Source organism: Dreissena polymorpha, chromosome 16 (genome assembly GCF_020536995.1).
Source record: "Dreissena polymorpha isolate Duluth1 chromosome 16, UMN_Dpol_1.0, whole genome shotgun sequence".
NCBI classification, from domain to species: Eukaryota; Metazoa; Mollusca; class Bivalvia; order Myida; family Dreissenidae; genus Dreissena; species Dreissena polymorpha.
The window spans coordinates 32,032-52,536 of record NC_068370.1 but is presented as its reverse complement, the minus strand read 5'-3'; the positions used below and the strand labels follow the sequence as shown (position 1 = coordinate 52,536).

The following is a 20,505-nucleotide window of genomic DNA, read 5'->3' as shown; positions in this document are numbered from 1 at the left end:
GGGGACACATATTGATTTTGGCCTATCCGTCCATTAGTTCGCCGTCATACTTTGGTTGACATTGGTTTACAGTCAATATCTTATGAAATATTCCATTAAGAGCTTTCACATTGTAATTGGCATTCGCGGAGATTTAATATCGTTTGATTTTGGATTTCTCCGGTAAAGTGTCAATGTCACATGGGTCTCTAATGTGAAAATGGTAACAATGACCAGATTAAGACTTGAGCACACCATCATCTTTGCATTCAGTATATACTTGACGTAACGTTAAGGAAATCGCTTTAAGGAAATACACCACTAAGACGTTTGCACACTTTTCTTCATGGTGACAGAGACGTTATTGAGACGTTGTCAATAATAATAATTTTACTAAATCATGCTGGTAAATCCTAAAATTTGAGAACTGCTGTGATGCAATTTGATGCTGACGAAGTCATGTCGCCAGAATAGCTGCATGCTATTGGTCAAAGCAAAATTTGCAAATGCAGACTACTCTCTGTTGATAACACAGTATTGTTTTCAATATATCAAATAACACACATTTTAGGGAAAGACATTTATGAAAACCTATCGGTAAATGCCATTTGTCTTGTATTGTGAGACAAAACTACCTAATAGTAGAGTGCCCATGATACATGTAGAAGGAAAATCGTTCAATTATCTAACCACACATGTGTGACGTATGCAAGTCAAAATAGTCTACGGACATTTACCAGTTTGCTATAAACAACACAAGGTGAATTCTCTTTTCTATCGGCAAGTATTGTGCTTAGATGTTCTATTTATAAGACGCAATGAGATTTGAACACGGGTCATGCAAAAATTGATCTTATGCAATATGATCCCAATGTAACTTCAGCCAGGCCTGCGCAATCGCACAGTCTTGTAAGAATATGAATACTGAATAAACTACTCTGGAGTTATTACCAAACCTTGCGTGCCTTTTTTAAAACGAAAAGCCTAGCCATTGATGGGAAAGTGCGCAGGCTTGGCTTGAGCTACTCTGGCCGCATATGCCATAAGACCGATTTTCGCATGACGCGGATGATATAGTTTTATTTGAATATGGGGAAAAACTGCGTCTCAAAGCCAAACAACTTATTTGGCATAGTAAATATAAATAGTAAGTATAAATAAGAAACATGCAGTTCTCTGTTTTGGAACAGCTTGATGCGCAGAGGAGATTTGACAGGACCTTCGCGGAAACGTCGATTGCAGTGCCAATGTGAACATATCCTTGGAAAACCGAATAACGTGTGCCTGAAGACGAGAACATGTCAAAACGTGAACGAGCATTTGTAATAGGATTTGTTTCTACATTTTGGATATGTTTTGACTGCGGCATCATCGCTTTCTACTGTCTTCTAGGCACTAGTCAGTTAATACATGTATCCTCAAATATAAATTTACGTGTTTTTTTCACGTAATGTGCCTGTTCCAACGCCGACCAGTTGCATATACATTCTGTATTTTTCAATATGAAACCGAGAAATAATAGTTTTATAAATATCTTAAAAATTTACTTATTAGGCAACCTACCATTGGCTGCAGAGTACGGAGCACCTTCCACCTTAACCTCGCACAGAGTGAGTACATCGTTAGGAGTGCTACGCGTAATCCGTACCCACTGACCGTACACCGGTGTAGCTAGCTCAAACGTGTATGAAACGCCGACCTCTCCAGGGTGAAACCCTTCAAGAGATTGAAAGCCGGCCTCCGATAACCCGACGTTAAGCTCGATGTCTCTAAGTCTAATACCTTAAATACGTGTATAACAACTGAAGACTTAGCGGCCATAGACTTAGAGGTCTCAGTGATGTAGTGGATATGGTGTCCGCCTAGCGATCGGAAGGTCACGGGTTCGATCCCCACAATGGTAGCGTTCTTAAGATTACCCCTATAAACACCAAGTACTGGTTATAGTCCCAGGAAACGAACTCGAGAGCGTTAATTACTTTGATATCAACTCGTCCAATAAACAGCTTTTATTCAAACTATGGATATGCCCGATACACTGCCCTTTGATGCTTTAACGTGAGTATATTGTCCATATATGGACAATGTTTGATTCAATGCATATTATTTAGTATTATTTTGATATTTTATTGACACGCGCAATGATGGACAAGTCCTGAGTATAGGAATTATCACTATATGCAGATGCATACTCGTGACAGAAATTATTGTAACCATCCGCTTTTCTTTTATTTTAGACAAGTGACGAATGTCCTACACGACGCATATAAGAACCGCGTTCTGAGAAAACTGGGCTTAATGCATGTCTATCTATCTTTCAATACTGCCGGAACCCCCTTGCGGGTACTTTTGGCAGGTGCGCGTGTCAGTGCAAGAATAAAAGGTTTAAAAGCATTGAAAGGGAGACTTCAAAGCATGAAAGTGAGGTGAAGATAAAAGTCTGATAGTGTTAAACAAGAAGAAACATATTTATAGGTAAAAAGTTGTTTAAAAGTCCCTGTTTTGTGCATTGAGGGACGACTGGGGAGTAGAGTGGGGCTAAGGCAACGCTTGTACCCCTCTAGGTCTGCCTGCTGTACAACTGAGGCCGGTAGGCTACTTGTACCCCTCTAGGTCTGCCTGCTGTACAACTGAGGCCGGTAGGCTGCTTGTATCCCTCTAGGTCTGCCTGCTGTACAACTGAGGCCGGTAGGCTGCTTGTACCCCTCTAGGTCTGCCTGCTGTACAACTGAGGCCGGTAGGCTGCTTGTACCCCTCAAGGTCTGCCTGCTGTACAACTGAGGCCGGTAGGCTGCTTGTGCCCCTCTAGGTCTGCCTGCTGTACAACTGAGGCCGGTAGGCTGCTTGTGCCCCTCTAGGTCTGCCTGCTGTACAACTGAGGCCGGTAGGCTGCTTGTACCCCTCTAGGTCTGCCTGCTGTACAACTGAGGCCGGTAGGCTGCTTGTACCCCTCTAGGTCTGCCTGCTGTACAACTGAGGCCGGTAGGCTGCTTGTACCCCTCTAGGTCTGCCTGCTGTACAACTGAGGCCGGTAGGCTGCTTGTATCCCTCTAGGTCTGCCTGCTGTACAACTGAGGCCGGTAGGCTGCTTGTACCCCTCTAGGTCTGCCTGCTGTACAACTGAGGCCGGTAGGCTGCTTGTACCCCTCAAGGTCTGCCTGCTGTACAACTGAGGCCGGTAGGCTGCTTGTACCCCTCTAGGTCTGCCTGCTGTACAACTGAGGCCGGTAGGCTGCTTGTGCCCCTCTAGGTCTGCCTGCTGTACAACTGAGGCCGGTAGGCTGCTTGTGCCCCTCTAGGTCTGCCTGCTGTACAACTGAGGCCGGTAGGCTGCTTGTACCCCTCTAGGTCTGCCTGCTGTACAACTGAGGCCGGTAGGCTGCTTGTGCCCCTCTAGGTCTGCCTGCTGTACAACTGAGGCCGGTAGGCTGCTTGTACCCCTCTAGGTCTGCCTGCTGTACAACTGAGGCCGGTAGGCTGCTTGTACCCCTCTAGGTCTGCCTGCTGTACAACTGAGGCCGGTAGGCTGCTTGTACCCCTCTAGGTCTGCCTGCTGTACAACTGAGGCCGGTAGGCTGCTTGTACCCCTCTTGGTCTGCCTGCTGTACAACTGAGGCCGGTAGGCTGCTTGTACCCCTCTAGGTCTGCCTGCTGTACAACTGAGGCCGGTAGGCTGCTTGTACCCCTCTAGGTCTGCCTGCTGTACAACTGAGGCCGGTAGGCTGCTTGTGCCCCTCTAGGTCTGCCTGCTGTACAACTGAGGCCGGTAGGCTGCTTGTACCCCTCTAGGTCTGCCTGCTGTACAACTGAGGCCGGTAGGTTGCTTGTACCCCTCTAGGTCTGCCTGCTGTACAACTGAGGCCGGTAGGCTGCTTGTACCCCTCTAGGTCTGCCTGCTGTACAACTGAGGCCGGTAGGCCGTTCCAAAGAACTATGGTGTAAGGAAAGAAGGAATATTTAAAGTAGTTGGCTGATGTATGGACTTGTCTGAATGAGAGTGGGTGCATATGACGAGTCATCCTCATAGGCCTCGTAAGATATGATGGCGGCAAAATGGCTACCAAGCCATACACAATTTTGTAAAAAAGGGTCAGTCAGGAGAGGTCACGTCGGTCCTTCAAAGTCTGCCAGCCAAGTTCAGTCTGCATACCGGTTACACTGCTGTAGAATGAGAAGTCGTTTTTCACCAAGCGGACTGCTCTTCGTTGTACTTTTTCTATTTTGTCACTATTTTGTTTGGTATGTGGACTCCAGACAGAGGACGCATATTCTAACTGGGGTCTAACTAAGGTCTTATAGGCTACTTCTCTGATGTTTTCATTTTTAGTCTGTATATTCCTGCGGATGAAACCAAGAGATTTATTAGCATTCGTTGTAATGTTGGTAATATGTTTGTTCCAAGAAAGATCATCTGAAATGGAAACACCTAACTATTTAGCACTGTCTACGACTTCAAGGATTTGTCCATGTAGCCTGTAATTGAAGATGAATTTATGTTTTTTTCTTAGATGTGCGTTAAGTGTCGTTCCAGATTAGCCTGTGCAGCCCGCACAGGCTAATAAGGGACGACACTTTACGCCTTAATTGTATTTTTGCTAAGAAAAGACTTCATTTAAACGAAAAATGACATAAAAGCGGAAAGTGTCGTCACTGATTAGCTGTGCGGACTGCACAGGCTAATCTGGGACGACACTTAACGCACATGTATTATGCCCGGTTTTCTCAGAACGCGACTCATATGGTTAGGGTTCTTGTTAATTGTCTATTACTAGACATGTCTGAATTCCATACGCCGAAGAGAGTTGTGTAAATATGCATTACCAAACACGGCATTGTTTGACCAAACATATTGACTTACAACACATAAAAAGATTCTGATACGAAACATTATATTTTGACAATCTTTTTATATAAACGATTGAACGGTTTTACATTTTACAATATATTTTCATAACGATTTTCCACACGAGAAATGACAACGCACGACAAACCCATTCATTATGAGTTTCATCAAATTAAAGGTTCACACTTACGTCATACATTCCTCTTGTAAATCTTGACGCTTCGGATGAGGAATATCTGCTCGAGATTCACCCATCATGAGACGTTGTGAGACGCTGTGTGGGTGCATGACTGGTCTTCAATCAAACGCGATTTCGTATTTTCGTCAACGTTACGGTCCGCCGTATATGGACGGTTGGTGTCTGTTTGGTAGGCAGGTTTACCAAAGGCAACGTTAACGGCGTCTGTCTAAGAAACAAGGTTGGGTGAATGTAAATGTAGACATTACTACATTGGCTTTGAAATATCGCTTTAATCGGTAAATCCTCCGTGAAAAGGTAAACGGTGAAAAAACACGCCAATGAAATATATATGTATATATAAATATATTTATTTATTTATACAGTCAACCCGAAAACACACATCGCTTTGAACATCCATAACTTCATCTATAGTGCATCGATTTCCATGAACTCGGTCTTATTCAACGCAGAAATGAATTTCCTTTCTGAAAATGTACATATCTAATGTCCATGTAAATGAACGTAGGTCACGCGAATTGTGTATCGTGTTATTTCTTAAAATTTGACCCAGCATCTGTCAAAATATTACAATACATGTACATTTCCAGAAAGGGTAGTTATTTCTGCATTGAATAAGTCGTGAATCCTCAAATTTTGATTTTCTCAGGCAACCGTGTAGGTCAAGTTCACGGGCGGGTTCACACATTAGATAATTGTTATGTTGAATCTGAAATTGCAAACAAACCGTATCATCCATAATCATGAACAACTCTTGTTGGGATAATTTGACGCTTATCAATGGCCTTAGGACTTTTTAAACACGAAATGTGATCATTGAGCATGTTGATATAACGAGTTAAGATGGCAGGTTTCTATTGCAGAGTGATGTATGCCCGTGCACTCTATAACATTTAATAAGTCTATGGAAAAAACTGTACTTTGGGATTCTGGATAAAATTTAAAAAAAACGGGATTTATATAAAGAAAAACGCCCAATGGTATCACGTGTCAAGTACTCGAAACGTATTAAGACGGCACCTACTCATGCCAGCGTGGTGGTACTCTTAAACCCTCGATGAATTAAGAATCTCTACCGTGAATACTGGAATCGGCGGACTGCGCGGAGGAACCACCAGACGATCAACGGGCAAGAAGGTGATTCTCAGCAAGGCGTTGTGGCACGCTACGGGCACGACAAGACACAACGGAAATCGTTGACGTCCACTACATCCGTCTCTGTCTCAAGCCGTCTCGACCCTGTTCGTCGACGAACTGCGAAAATCTTCCTCACTCAAATCTAAGTCATCACACAAGTCATTCTGCCATCATCAACCTCGCCCCATCGATCAGAACAACAAGTGCTGTGGCGACGGGCGAACGACGAACCGGCAGATGCGGGCACACTGGAAGCCGTAGGCGTAATCCTGCACGCAGGCGGTCTAGGTTATTGGTTCCCCCTTAAGTTACAAGGAGCAGCAGTGGAGTCCGGCAGATCCATAAACGACTGAGCAGCCCTCTTTAAGAATGCACTGCTCACTTACAGGTATGAGGAAAGGGCTAGAAAAGGTGTCATAAAAATTGCTCGCTCAAACCTTCCCAAGACTGCTTATCGCGGCTGGAAGGGGGCCCTACAACAGCAGTCGGAACAAAAAGAAAACAAATAGAACGAGAACAGTTCTTCTCACGTTAGACGTATTTTACGTGCGCAAACCTGTGCGCAGGTACCATACAGACATACCACACTAGAATAGCTCTGATATAGAACGAACTCGTCAGATACGGAAATGACATCGTAGACTTCCCAGTTAGCTCCCATTTATGAAAGGAAGGAAGCATCGTACTATGCTCAGCTCCTAAGCCTTTACCCAGAATAAGTGAAAACAAAGTTCTACGCAGACCTTCATACCGTCATTACAGAGTCCTTGGGCACAATGAAGTGGGCCAAAGCAACATGAATGGTCTTCTTTTGCCCCAAACATGCGCGAAACAAGAACCGCTGATCACAAACACGATCTTCCGCCAAACACGAGTACGGCCCGTATTTAATCTTTGTTAGAATGCCTTTTAAAATGTGGTCTCATGGGATCTTTCGAATGAATCGCAGCACTTATTAGTATTGGTGTGCGCAAAATTTAAATAATCTTGTACATTTTATGTACAATTAAGTTATTAATTAACAGAACTTATAATTCAGAGCTTCTGTTATCGACATACAATTCTTATTCGGAACATCACTTACAATAAACTGCAATAATGTAGCGGTAGAAAATAGCGTTTCATTAGTAAACGAATAATTGAGCATAACCTGAAAGAAAACGTATTTCGTGAAACGTATTTTGTGCCCATAATATTGAACAGGAGGAGTGCAAGCTGGTACTTTTTTTTTAATTCGGCGGTCGAAAATGAAAATGCGAGGAAATGAATGTGTCAACCAGATACTTCAATAACAACAAAAGTTTTGTTTTAGTAACGTTTGATGATGTCATGAGGGAAAGCTGTCGATTTTAATAATTTAAGAAGAATCGGAAATCAAATTTATGCTATTGAAGCATGTGGGAAGGAGAAATGCGGATACAATATCAAAGGAAGAACATTTTGTCATATGAAAATAGTGTTTACAATAGGGAGTTTAAAGCCATAGCGCAACTAAGACCAATGGGACTTTTAACCCATGTATGCCCAGTGGATTCTCCCATTATTTTAAATTGGATCAATTTCATTCCAAAATTAGGGATGTCTAGTTTTTTTATTTATATATTTAGAATATTTCTTACAGAAATTCCTGTAAGCAAACAGCGCGGACACAGATGAGACGCCTCAAGCGGCGTCTCATCTGGGTCTGCGCTGTTTGCCAATGCCTTTTTTCTAGACGCTAGGCATAAATGGGTTAATGCATGACATATTTTAAATACACATAAAATAATTTTTTGAACGAAAACACTTAAGTTTCAAGTCATAAACAAACTGTTGTTTGTTTTTAAGAAGCTTATAGGAATTTCAATATACCGAATTAATATACGCGCCAACGTTAAAATAATGTTGTTGTTTTTTTTTTGTTATAAAGCTGCATTTACTTTTTGTATAGATGATAACTATCTTTTTTTGGAAATGAGTAATGAAACTTAAAAATAAATAAGCAATTATATTAAGAGTCTTATTTCATATTTCTCATTCTGACGTTTAACAACATACCTGTATAATTTACGGCTATGTTTTATTTATGTTTGTTTTATGAGAACAACAAAAAAGAAAATTATTTGGTTTTCAGTAGTTGTAAGTTGAGGTTCTTTCATAATCGGTAAACGAATTAAATATGTGTTTATTTACGTATTAAGGTTGTCAAATTTAAGACGAAAAACGAAAATACGGTATATGGACGGACTCTGTATCCACTGACCATTGCCCATGAGTTTGCAACGACTGCATTTAATTTTACTCAGTGTTCTTTCATGAATATTATGCACATTACACGGACTTTGTTTGAAACTAAATATTTTTTTCTTTTATAAATGTTGTATTTGCTCTTATAATCAGAGTGCATTGTCGTCTATTTGCTTGGCGACAGCTTAGGTAGTTTGTTAAATGTACTACTTACTTCAAGTTCTAATTGACCTACAATTTCGCTGCGTACTCGTTCTATCATTTGGAATTCCGCTGAAAATTTATGAAAACAAAACAGGAGAAAACAAGTAGTCCATAACAGAAGTTGGTACTTTGAAATTCTAAATTATGTCTGAAAACACTTTAAAAAAATAACAATTCTCTTTCTTCTTCTCATCCATATCACATAAAACCACACCGGGTCTCTGCGCAAAGGTAGGATTCCAAAACTTCAGAACTAATCTGTAATCTTCCGTTTTGAAATTCATTACTTATTCAATGTGCAGGTAATGTAGACAGAAGATTTTATCGTGAAAAAATGGACGATAAAACTCTCTTTTTAGAGACCTCTTGTGAACTATGAAAATTTCCATAAGCGGAGCGTATCAACTTTTAGTCTCCTCTAATATTCCCCTGATGATCTAACAACTACGTGATGGGTATATATATTAAATATTCCCTTACTTATAGACTTAAATCATCCGTCCCAGTGTTAGCCTTTGAATCTTGCAAGTCATAGTTAAATACAAAACTTGGCATGGGTCAACGCCAAGGTTTCAAATAACACTCGTGGATGGCAGGCCAAGAGCAGATTATAATGGGTTCATGCTCCGTAAAAAAAAACCTTTTTCACAGATCACAGTCAATATAGTAATTTAAACAGTTCTGATAATATGTTAACTTTAGTTACCTAACGCCCATCATCAGCAATCTTATGCCCTTACTTAGCCGACCAATCATAGGCAGTATTTTCAGCTCAAAAGTCAAAGTAGCATTAAAGGATCCGTCTTTTATCAATTTCATTCGCGTGCGCTTCATTGTTTATTTCGACCAATGGTGCAAAAAGGTACCTTGTGTACTTTAAATTTAACGGTATGTGGTACCATTTTGTACCAATGGAGCGATTTGATATATACCAACAATACAATTTTACATTGAAACCATTCAACCGATATTTCATAGTCCTGAGTAACTGGACTAAATGAGTCTGAGAAAACTGGACATAATGCATGTGCGCAAAGCGTCGTCCCAGATTAGCCTGTGCAGTCTGCACAGGCTAATCAGGGACGACACTTTCCGCCTTAATTGGATTTTTGCTAAGAAGAGACTTCATTTTAACGAAAATGGACTGCACAGGCTGATCTGGGACGACACTTTACGCACAAGAATTATGCCCGGTTTTCTCAGAAATAAATCTGTTAACAGGCTGATTCAGATTATAAATAAAAGTGGGATGCAATCACGTGACAGACAATTTGGCGACGTCCATTCCGAGATTCGTATTTTTCGCCATTGTATGACCTTGAATACCTTTTTTAATGCCGCTCACATTCCAGCCATATAAGCGAGAAAGTGATAAGAACAATAGTAGATTGCAACACTATCTGATTTGAAAAAAGCAATGTATCTAACTCGGCCGAACTACAATTTGATTATTGCCAATGCGTGTGCGTGAGCATTAGGATAAGATGTTTTTAAATACTTTTTATTAAGTTAGTTTTTTTACTTGTAAAAAGCTTTTGTATTTGCTGAATTAATCCCGTATATATCAACCACGCAGTATAATATTTAACCCTCTCCTATTCAGAAGCAAAGTGAAAATGACTATGTGCAAACAACATAAAACCAGAACAGCCTTGGAGTAACTTGCAATTTGTTCAGGTTTTATGCTGTTTGCTACTCACCAGTATCTAAGTGTTGGAAAGGAAGCCTCACAAACTTGAAGAAGGGCCTTTAATTTAAAAGTACTTTCTAAGGGACTACACATGCTTGAAAATACGTATCTAAGTGGTAAAGGGTCAAAACACTCATAAACGCATTTCAGGCCATGGTATGTTAAGCCTAGCCGATTCGATAAATTATGCAATAATAGAATAGTAACATATTCTCTGTATGAAGTGGGCATTACAACATAAAACAAGCAATAGACGAGTTTTACATTCCCAAGTTGGGGGGTGATCACAACGAGGAAATCAGGTTCAGTGAGATATGCCATCGAGATCTTTCCGCCAAACCGTGCTTTATTATTTAGGAAATCGTTAAATTGTTTGATCATAGAACCACTTTATGAACATATAGTGTATACGTGTAACAAAAATTGTAAGAGTTCACGTGACAATTACGTACTCCACATGGCACCAGACACACTTCGGCGTCGTTTTATTATAATAAATATGATAACGTGATATTATTTCAGTATTTTTCTTTCTCTGCAGCTTGGAACTATAGCGAGAAGAGAGAGAAAAGAAGAGTATACCACTTTTATAAAGATCACATGATGAAACTATTTGAGCCTTGTTTTGGGATAACTGGGCTTAATGCATAAGCGTAAAGTGTTATCCCAGTTTAGCCTGTGCAATCCGCACAGGCTAATCAGGGACGACACTTTCCGCCAAAACTTGATTTTCGATACGAAGGGACTTTCTTGAAACTAAAACTACCAAAAAATCGTTAAGTGTCGTCCCTGATTAGCCTGTCCAGACTGCACATGCTAATCTCGGACGACACTTTACGTATATGCATTAAGCCCAGTTTTCTCAGAACAAGACCCATATAGTGTATACGTGTAACAAAATTGTAACAGTACATGTTACAATTAAGTATTCCACATGGTACCATGGTAATCAGTGCAGTAACTCAGGTGTCATTGTTTCGACATTGACTTCATGAAATGTGGATAAAATAATAAAATAGACATTTAAGTTTAAGGTAAATAAAACTTCGCATAATATAACATAAGATTGATATTAATAAGATCAACATTACATATTTATAAAAATAGTTTCTAGAGAGCATAAAAGGCGCATGACTGTATAGAATGACAATTAACACTTTCTTGTTGAGTTGTTTGGTATAAATTGTTAAACGTATGTGTTTATCTATGCTTTCTTATTTTATTGTTCTTACTAGTGATCTTTTAATATATTTTGACCGTGCTCTGTGAAAAAGGGGTTTAATGCATGTGCGTAAAGTGTCGTCCCAGATTAGCCTGTGCCGTCCGCATAGGCTAATCAGGGACGACACTTTCCGCTTTTATGATATTTTTCGTTTAAAGAACGTCTCTCCGTGCTCAAAGTGAGCTTCGTGTAATCATCCTATGTCAAGCGTCCAGCATCATTTGGTGTGCGGTATGTGTGTATCGAAATATTTCAGATCGTTACAAATCTAGAGGCCACGTTTTCCATCTCATCTTTATGGAACTTAGTCAGAAAATATTGGACTGTTTGAACATTATATAAAGATAGAATTTTAGTCACGTGTTTAAAACTAGGTCACTATGTCAAATCATAGCAAAATCGTGTAACCATTCTTGAGTCCACAATAGTGGTCTAAAACAGTGCATTCCTAAGGGCATAAGGAATATACTGGACTATACATTCCCAGGGTATGACACGCAGAGCGTACGTAAGTGTTAATATAGTATTGTATTGACTGTTACTATCATTAAATACGTATTTATAATATGAAATTTGACTATACTATTATACAAAGTTTGTATTAATATTTAATTATAATTAGCATTGCACCTATCACTCCAATAATTATAAGAATGCGGTACCATATTACTAGAATCAGCCCGGGTATGTTTCCGCGCAAGATGTATGATACGTTGGTGGGATTTACTGCCTCTTTCCCAAAGACCAAGATCTTGTCAGTTATCAGAATGTCCAGTAGATATTTGGACAGCACAGAGAAGACCGGGCCTTTGCATCGCTCCTCGATGATAAGGTTTAACACTAGTCCATGGGAGTGCAATGCGGCTCGAAGCCGGCGCCTCTGCAATGAAAAGAGGTTGCAGTGTAGCAGAATGTTGGCAGCCGTGAAGGGCTCCCGACAACGGTTCCAGAACGATGACATACTCTCCTGCGCCACCGAGTTACAGTGTGTTTCCAATCCGAAGACGCGTCGTGGCTCTGTCAAGCGTCATGGCTCTGTTAAGCGTTATGTCTCTGTCAATCGTCGTGGCTCTGTCAAGCGTCGTGATTCTGTCAAGCGTCGTGGCTCTGTCAAGCGTCGTGGCTCTGTCAAGCGTCGTTGCTCTGTCAAGCGTCTTGGCTATGTCAAACGTCTTGGCTCTGTCAAGCGCCGTGGCTCTGTCAAGCATCGTGGCTCTGTCAAGCGTCATAGTTCTGTCAAGCGTCGTTGCTCTGCCAAGCGTCGTGGCTCTGTCAAGCGTCATGGCTATGTCAAACATCTTTTTTATGTCAAGCCTTGGCTCTGTCAAGCCTCCTGGCTTGTCAAGCGTCGTGGCTCTGTCAAGCGTCGTAGCTCTGTCAAGCGTCGTGGCTCTGTCAAGCGTCGTAGCTCTATCAATGTTACAGTTCGTTCATGGAAGCATTTTGTCATTTATTTGAGTCGCGTTTTGAGAAAACTGGGCATAATGCATGTGCGTAAAGTGTCGTCCCAGATTAGCCTGTGCAGTCCGCACAGGCTAATCAGGGACGACACTTTCCTCTTTTACGACATTCTTCGTTTGAATGAAGTTTCTTCTTAGCAAAAATCCTATTTAGGCGGAAAGTATCGTCCATGATTAGCATGTGCGCACTGCACGGCTAATCTAGGACAACACTTGACGCACGTGCATTAAGCCCATTTTTCTCAGAACGCGACTCATTTTATGACGAAAGCATTCATGTTCCCATATTGAACCGCGATTGTTTGGAATAATGATTCAAATCGAGCATATTTGTTTTGTAAATATTTGCTTAATTACCATCCCTACGGTATCAGGTTTCGTATGAATCGCATACGTAAAACCTATGTATGTGACACCATATTGAAGTCTTGTCTAAGTACATGCTTAAACAGCATAGCAAGCCTAAAGTTAAATGACTTGTGTATGGACTCAAAAGGACATTTTTTACAGATTTTGGCGTGTATTGTAGTGTATCATTAAATGCTTTATATTAATAAATGTAAACATTTGATCTAAAAAGCTTCAGTTTAAAATCAAGAAAGAAACACAAAAGTAACCCTCAACTGGGCTCAACTCACTGACCCCTGACGTTAAAGTCTAATGCTTAGACCACTCGGCCATCCGTTCTCATACAATGAATGATGTATTTTATACTTTATATAAGCAATCCTCGTAGTGTCACAAAATAAATATAACGACAACAACAGAACACCCCAGATTATTCAGTCGTTTCGCGTTGCAACAATTTAAAATTTTCAGGTTTTTAAATCGTCAAAAGATGCATAACATGTATATTTCAGAGCATGGTAAATGCTCAGTATTACTGTTTCCTCACAAAGATCACAACTAAAACGTAAAATTACGAATCTGAAAAATTTCTTTTTAATTTTGTCAATTAACCAAAACGTGAAAAGGTCCCTTTAAAATGCATTCCTTAATTACGTTAGTATTAAATAAAATATTGTAGAAATCGCTCCTACTGGACATTGTTTTTCAAATCAAAACAACATACGGACGCATCGCTTTTGAGAAACAATATACACATGTACATGTATCATAACCCATTTATGCCTAGTGGACTCTCCCATCCTTCTAAATTGAATCAATTTATTTCAAAAATTAGGGGTGTCTAATATATTTATTTCTATATTTAGAATACTTCTTACAGAAATTCCATTTAGCAAACAGCGCAGACCCAGATGAGACGCCACATCATGCGGCGTCTCATATGGGTCTACGCTGTTTGCAAAGGCCTTTTTTCTAGACGTTAGGCATAAATGGGTTAAAGTAATGCGACAGCTTAGGGATGCCTTGTACTTTGATTGTTGTTAAACTTATGATAAAGTATTCCCTCGTAAACTAATGATGATCGTGTCGAAACACAAAAAGACATTGACTTTTGCAGTCGTTTCTGTCAAATATTGTTTTATGTTATATATCTGCTTTGCTTCTACTATAGCAGGTTGTCTAAATTTCGAACTTTTAAAGACCTTGACATGATAAAGTTGGTAAGGACATTCAATGTAATGTGAATAGGACTTATCTAACTTTATAGGTCATGTATGGTTTTAGAAGTTGGTTTAATAAACCCAAATCAGTCTGTTAAAACCCAAATGAAGACCGATGCGGAATATCATGTACTTACTTTTGGTCTTATCATGTGTTTTTCAGATACACCGGACTCAGCATGTATTCTTCTACGAGATAAACGAAACTTTTATGAACGTATCTGTTTCAATAATCTACTAGCTTTAAATGAACCGAACAAACTCTTGTCACGTGGTTGAATTAGGTGAGTGGTTATGACATACGACCCATTGTCGCATGACGCGTCTCATAGACCATCGCTATTATGACAATATTGCATCATTCAAACCAATAGAGCTACTCGAAGGAGCCTGGATGTTCATGTGATTGGCATCAATATTTTTTGTTGCTTACCGGTATATTTCGTGATGTTCCATGCACAGTTCTTTGGTATCCTAAATCTGTAAAATCATTTTAGCCTCGCTCTGGAAAAATCGGGCTTAATGCATATGCGTTAAGTGTCGTCTCAGATTAGCCTGTGCAGTCCACACCGACTTATCAGAGGCGACACTGTCCGCTTTCAGACATAGTTAAGTCATTTGGTTCAGATTTAGCTTTGATTTCAAGCGATTCCTATTTCGGATTCAACGTTGAATGAAAGACATGTTGTTGTTTTTTTTTCAAACCTTTATGTTACATTTAATCGTAACTGTTTTACACCTGTATTTAGTATTTATTCAGATGAGACCATCTCAATGTGAAAAAAGAATGCTTTACTGCTTCTTATTAATTGCTTTTGCTCAATAAACATTTGAAAAAAATGCGTGCCAATTTCGTTGTAGCAGATATCAATCTTGAGAGTAGCGACTGCTTGATTACTTCTTGACATTCGCTTTTTGATCTATATGCAATTCGTATTTGTGCTCAAAAAGTGAATGTTGCTGACAACCGCTTTGAAATATTTACATTTATACCGTTTGAAAAACAGACATGTCGAGAACATCTTTTTAAGAAATTAATATAAATTTAAATAACCAGTTATGAATTTAAATGACATGTTCATGATGCAATATGCTGAACGACATTTAACCATGTGCATCGGGAGTTAGAAAAGGATATGGGTATAAACAATATATACATAGATTTATACCATATATTTATACATGTATTCACATTTGTGTTAGTAAGACCTTGTAAAACATTAATCTGCCAATACCAAAGAAATCGAAATTAAAAACATCGACCGGTAATTTAAGTTCTTTCAATCGGGAAACTAACAAAGCTAACAATGGGAAAACAATCCTTAATGCATGCTTTTAAAGTATACTCCCAGATAACCATGTGCAGTTACCGCTTTTATGAAATGTTTCGTTTAAAGGAAGTCTCCTATAAACGAAAATCTATTCTATGAGGAAAGTGTCGTCCCTGATAAATCTGTGTGGGCTGCACAGGCTAATACGGGACGACATTTTAAGCACATGCATTATGCCCCGTATTCACAAAACGTGGCATATATATTAAGTTATAAAGGCAATCAACTAAGCGACAACGGTGCATACATGTGTTCACATAAAATAAATATTTGTTTGAATAGAACTGAATTTCTTCAACAGATTAACATGACGAAAGAGACTCATTGGTAAACAACATCCGTTCAAACTTAATAGTCGATTGGTCGATAACACTTTCGTAGTCTTATAACATATAGAGCGAACACCATAAACTGATCTTGAAAACAACATTCGCAAAGTGCGATTTATTGATAGTATATGTTATGTTAGTATGCAATGCGTACACAGAAAAGAAACGCCGTTAACATTAAAATATACTGTACGATATATGCCGCGAAATTCCAACGTATGTTTAATTCTGAGAGGTAAAGATACTTTCGCATCTCCTGAACGTACTGTTTGAGATCTCATACATGCGAGAGTGAGTGACAAGGTCCATCAACACTACAGGTCCAAAAACTACCGTCACTGCAGCGAGCGTTCCCGGATCGTTCACCTGTAAAACAACGATATGAGCCTTGCTCTGGGAAAGCAGAGACGACACGTTCCGCCTTGACTTGATTTTCGCTAAGAATAGACCTTTTTTAGCGAAAAATTCCGTAAAAGCGAAAAGTGTCGTCCCTGATAAGTCTGTGCGGACTGCACAGGCTTATCTGAAATAACTCTTTACGCACATGCATTAAGGCCATTTTTCGCAGAACGGGGTTTATTTACATTGATCACCGTTTTCAACAGTATACAAGTCATATCGTGGCGGCCAGTTAACATACACTTTTAATTGGCTAGCTGATTTCCAATTACTTAGTACTAGTGGTGAGTTGATTAATCAGATCGTCGACGCGTCATCGACGAATTGCTGCTGACGTGACGATGACCATGAAAATTTAGAGTCAACGAAAAGTTGACTTTTTTTTTACCGCACGGATCATTCGATATATATGTTTTTGTGTGCAAAAGTTTAAATCTTTAAAAATATATTTTAAGCACTCAGCCCCTTGCATATTCAGCTCCATTTTTTGACAATAACAATAGTGCAGTAAGGTTAAATATTTCAGCGTACATAAATTACAACTTTCAATGTTTTCAATGAGATACAAGTACAAGTACAACGAACGCAGACAGCAAAATAAATTCGAAATCATGGAGGATTTACAAATTGCAAATGCAATTCCTAATGGCAATAAGTAAGTTTTCAATCCTTATTGTCTTTCTGAGTTGTATCAAAAACAACGGTAGTGGATCCAGTGGGGCTGAAATGTTATCATGGTTATTCAGGTAAATTTTACATAATTTCGCGACCTGTCAAATTGTGTTCCTGCATCATGTAATGTCTAGGAATCATCTTTCGTCATATACTTAGTTTAAATGCTATTGTTTCTGTTCACCAATAAGTTTATAGAACAGAAATTTTCCTATTATTCAAAACTTCATTCTTAATTAAATAGCAAAAAACTGTAAATTTGTAATTCGAAAGTGAAATTCAAGTAAGTTTTTCTTGCTGAACAATATAAAGTTAATTAATAAAATTGTCATATATTAGTTGAATTCATATTGGCTTTGTAATTGAGCCTGCGGCCTCAGGCCAATACGGCTGTCTTCAGCTCAATAACAAAGCCAATATGAATTCAACTAATCAATAACATTATAAAACAACCCCTTTAAACCTATCAGCGATCGTAATACGGATGTGTATAGCGGCTATAGCCAATTCATTCAAGATGTCGGTCAGAGAAGAATTTGTTCCCTTTCCATGTCAAGAAACTATTATCATAAGGTCCATATTTAAGTAGATATTTTCATATTCTTCTGATAATGATCATACAAGTTTTTCTTTTGAAATAAAATTACTTTTTAAAGGTCTGTTTTTATTTAATAATCTGTATTACTCTTCACTCTGTACAAGATTTGTTGTAGTTATTGGGGTTTAACGCCTTTTTCACTCAGTACGTAACATTGCAGCCAATATTTCAAACACAAAGCAAGATTTTTAAGCATGTATTCATTATTAAACCACAAAACACATAAGGAATAGTCATGATAAAGTTCTTTTTGATAAAATATAGTAATATAATGTTAATATCAACAAAAACATTGGTTAAATATTAAAAACTTTTTTTTTTTGTTAAAAAAGCTGATTAATTGATTAATCGCTGATTATGGCCTCCGATTAATCGACTCCGTTTTGGTGAACCGATTCCAATCACTTAGTACAAAAGTTAGTACACATGCTTTTATCAGATCTGTTAACTGACCTACTTGAATCAGAGGTATGGGGAGAATGGTCGTATATATATGAACACATCACTTGCGAATGTAAATGTTCGTCAAAACATTCAAAAACAAACTGCAATACAGTTTTGAGATGTTCACTGCTTGCTACTACACTTGTACAGTACAGGTGGCATATGACATAATGTAAAGAAAGGTATAAAAACTGACCACAACTTGGTAGATCTCCTTCTTGTGCCCAGCTTTTATTATGTCGTCAATGCAGCCGTTTGTGATGTTGTACAGTTTCACGTTCTTGCCAAAACGTGACGTCACGAGGAGTTCTACAATGGAAGAATGACGTCATAGACAGAGATAAAGTGGGCGGAACGGTTTCTAACACGTTCTAACCCAAATCGTTCAGTTAGCAAAACTTTAAATCATGAATTTGATTTCTTAGTGACGCGGAATAGTAATGGCACACCATGACCGGAATATTTAATAACTATGTTTTGAAAACTGCCACCTCCACACATGAATTGCAAAATGTAAATAAGAATTGTACGTACGCTTCCGTTTGGTCAAGATACACACTCGTGTATCGACTACTCGACCCAGAAACACGATGCTGACGTCCATTTTTTCAAGGTCAAACAAGTAAAACTTATCGTAAATTTCCATGACCACTAATCTGTTGTCTGCTTCGTAAAACCTCGTGTTTGCATTGCAGGCCACCTTCTGTTGAGTATAACGATTGCAAGTATGACGCACGATATTTTGTTATTTTTGAAAAGTTTACTTAATTGGACTGTTTTGTAATCAAATTAATCATGAACGTATCTTAAGTAACGAATAACTTTCAGGGGAAATGCAACATTTTACAAAAATATGGACGTTTTAAGTGTAGAAAGAATAATTACATAAAAGAAACTCAATAAAAAATATTGAAAACAAAACTGCAATTAATGGATTATTTATATGAGCCGCGTTCTGGGAAAGACTGGACTTAACGAATTGCGTACAGTGTGCAGTCCGCAGAGGCTAATCAGTGACATTGCGTACAGTGTGCAGTCCGCAGAGGCTAATCAGGGACGACAGTTTCCACACTGAAATTTCGTTTAAAAGAGACTTTATTTTAACGAAAAAATTTAACAAACGTGGAAAGTGTCGTTCCTGATTAGCTTGTGCGGACTGCACAGGCTAATCTGGGACGACAATTTACGCACGTGCATGAACCCTACTTTTCACAGAACGGGGCTCATATAGACGTCATCATTATATGTTGTCGAAATTCATTGAAGCAAATGGGAGCAATACACATGCAATTAGCAAAGAGCGAAATAAAACCCGTCGTCTAACAAGTTCTCGGATGGCGCGGTATTCCAGTCTGCCGACATCATACACGCCGACTATGTTCGGCGAGTCCTCTTCCGCACTGCCGGTCACGAACAACGCATCCTGGTGGCCCAGTGAAACACGTCCTGTGGAGACAGAATTTATTGAGGCTACCGGTAATTAAAGAATAATTGTTAGTGTTCCGAATTCTATTGCGGTGTATTTTACTTGATAGCGAAATTAATATTTCCAAAAAACAATAATGTGTAATATTAAACATTTAACTAATATAATTGTTATGGTGGTCCGCCGGAAAACACTTTCTGTGTAAACAGACTTTATTTAGGCTAATTAAAGAATAATTGTTAGTTTTCTTTATGCTATTGCGGTGTATTTTTACTTTATAGCGAGGCCAATGAATTTTTTTTTTCTCTGCGCACACAGTCCCCGTTGTTGTTTTATTGAATAATATGTTTAACCTTCAAATAATCTTTAAGTTATATAATAAGCAAATACGTTTCTCTGAAATATTTCTTTACAACAAAAATAAATATAAATAATCTGTATGTTATTAAAGTCGCGAATCAAGAGGACTAAAACATCCGCTAAAAATGACAACTTGAACTTAATAAAATATAAAAAATGACGTTAAAATTGAAACGAAACCGGAAACGAAACAGCCCTAAAAATAAGTAAAATATAATTATATATGAGCCGCACTCTGCGAAAAAAGAGTTTAATGCATGTGCGAAAAGTGTCGTCCCAGATTAGCTTGTGAATCTGCACAGGCTAATTACGGACGACACTTTAATAGAAAAGGAAGTCTCTTCTAAAGTAAAATCCAGTCTAAGCGACAAATGTCGTTCCTGGTTCGCCTGTGCGGACTGCATGACCTAATCCGGGG

The 20,505-nt window shown here is 38.9% G+C and overlaps 1 protein-coding gene across 2 annotated transcripts; it reads right to left on the bottom strand.

The window, feature by feature from the left end:
- Positions 1-978: 978 nt before the first annotated feature.
- Positions 979-19,032, bottom strand: LOC127862579 (uncharacterized). Of its 2 annotated transcripts, none has more exons than XM_052401775.1 (6): positions 18,836-19,032; positions 18,498-18,610; positions 16,455-16,554; positions 12,163-12,380; positions 5,013-5,229; positions 979-1,263 (listed from the first exon to the last, which is right to left on the bottom strand). In XM_052401775.1, the coding sequence occupies exons 1-4, from the start codon at positions 18,945-18,947 to the stop codon at positions 12,256-12,258; spliced, it is 450 nt and encodes a 149-aa protein (XP_052257735.1). In that variant the 5' UTR covers positions 18,948-19,032; the 3' UTR covers positions 979-1,263; positions 5,013-5,229; positions 12,163-12,255. The 2 variants fall into 2 exon arrangements, with proteins under 2 accessions (XP_052257735.1, XP_052257734.1); XM_052401774.1 differs by lacking the exon at positions 979-1,263 and adding an exon at positions 4,082-4,317.
- Between the last annotated feature and the right edge of the window lie 1,473 nt (positions 19,033-20,505).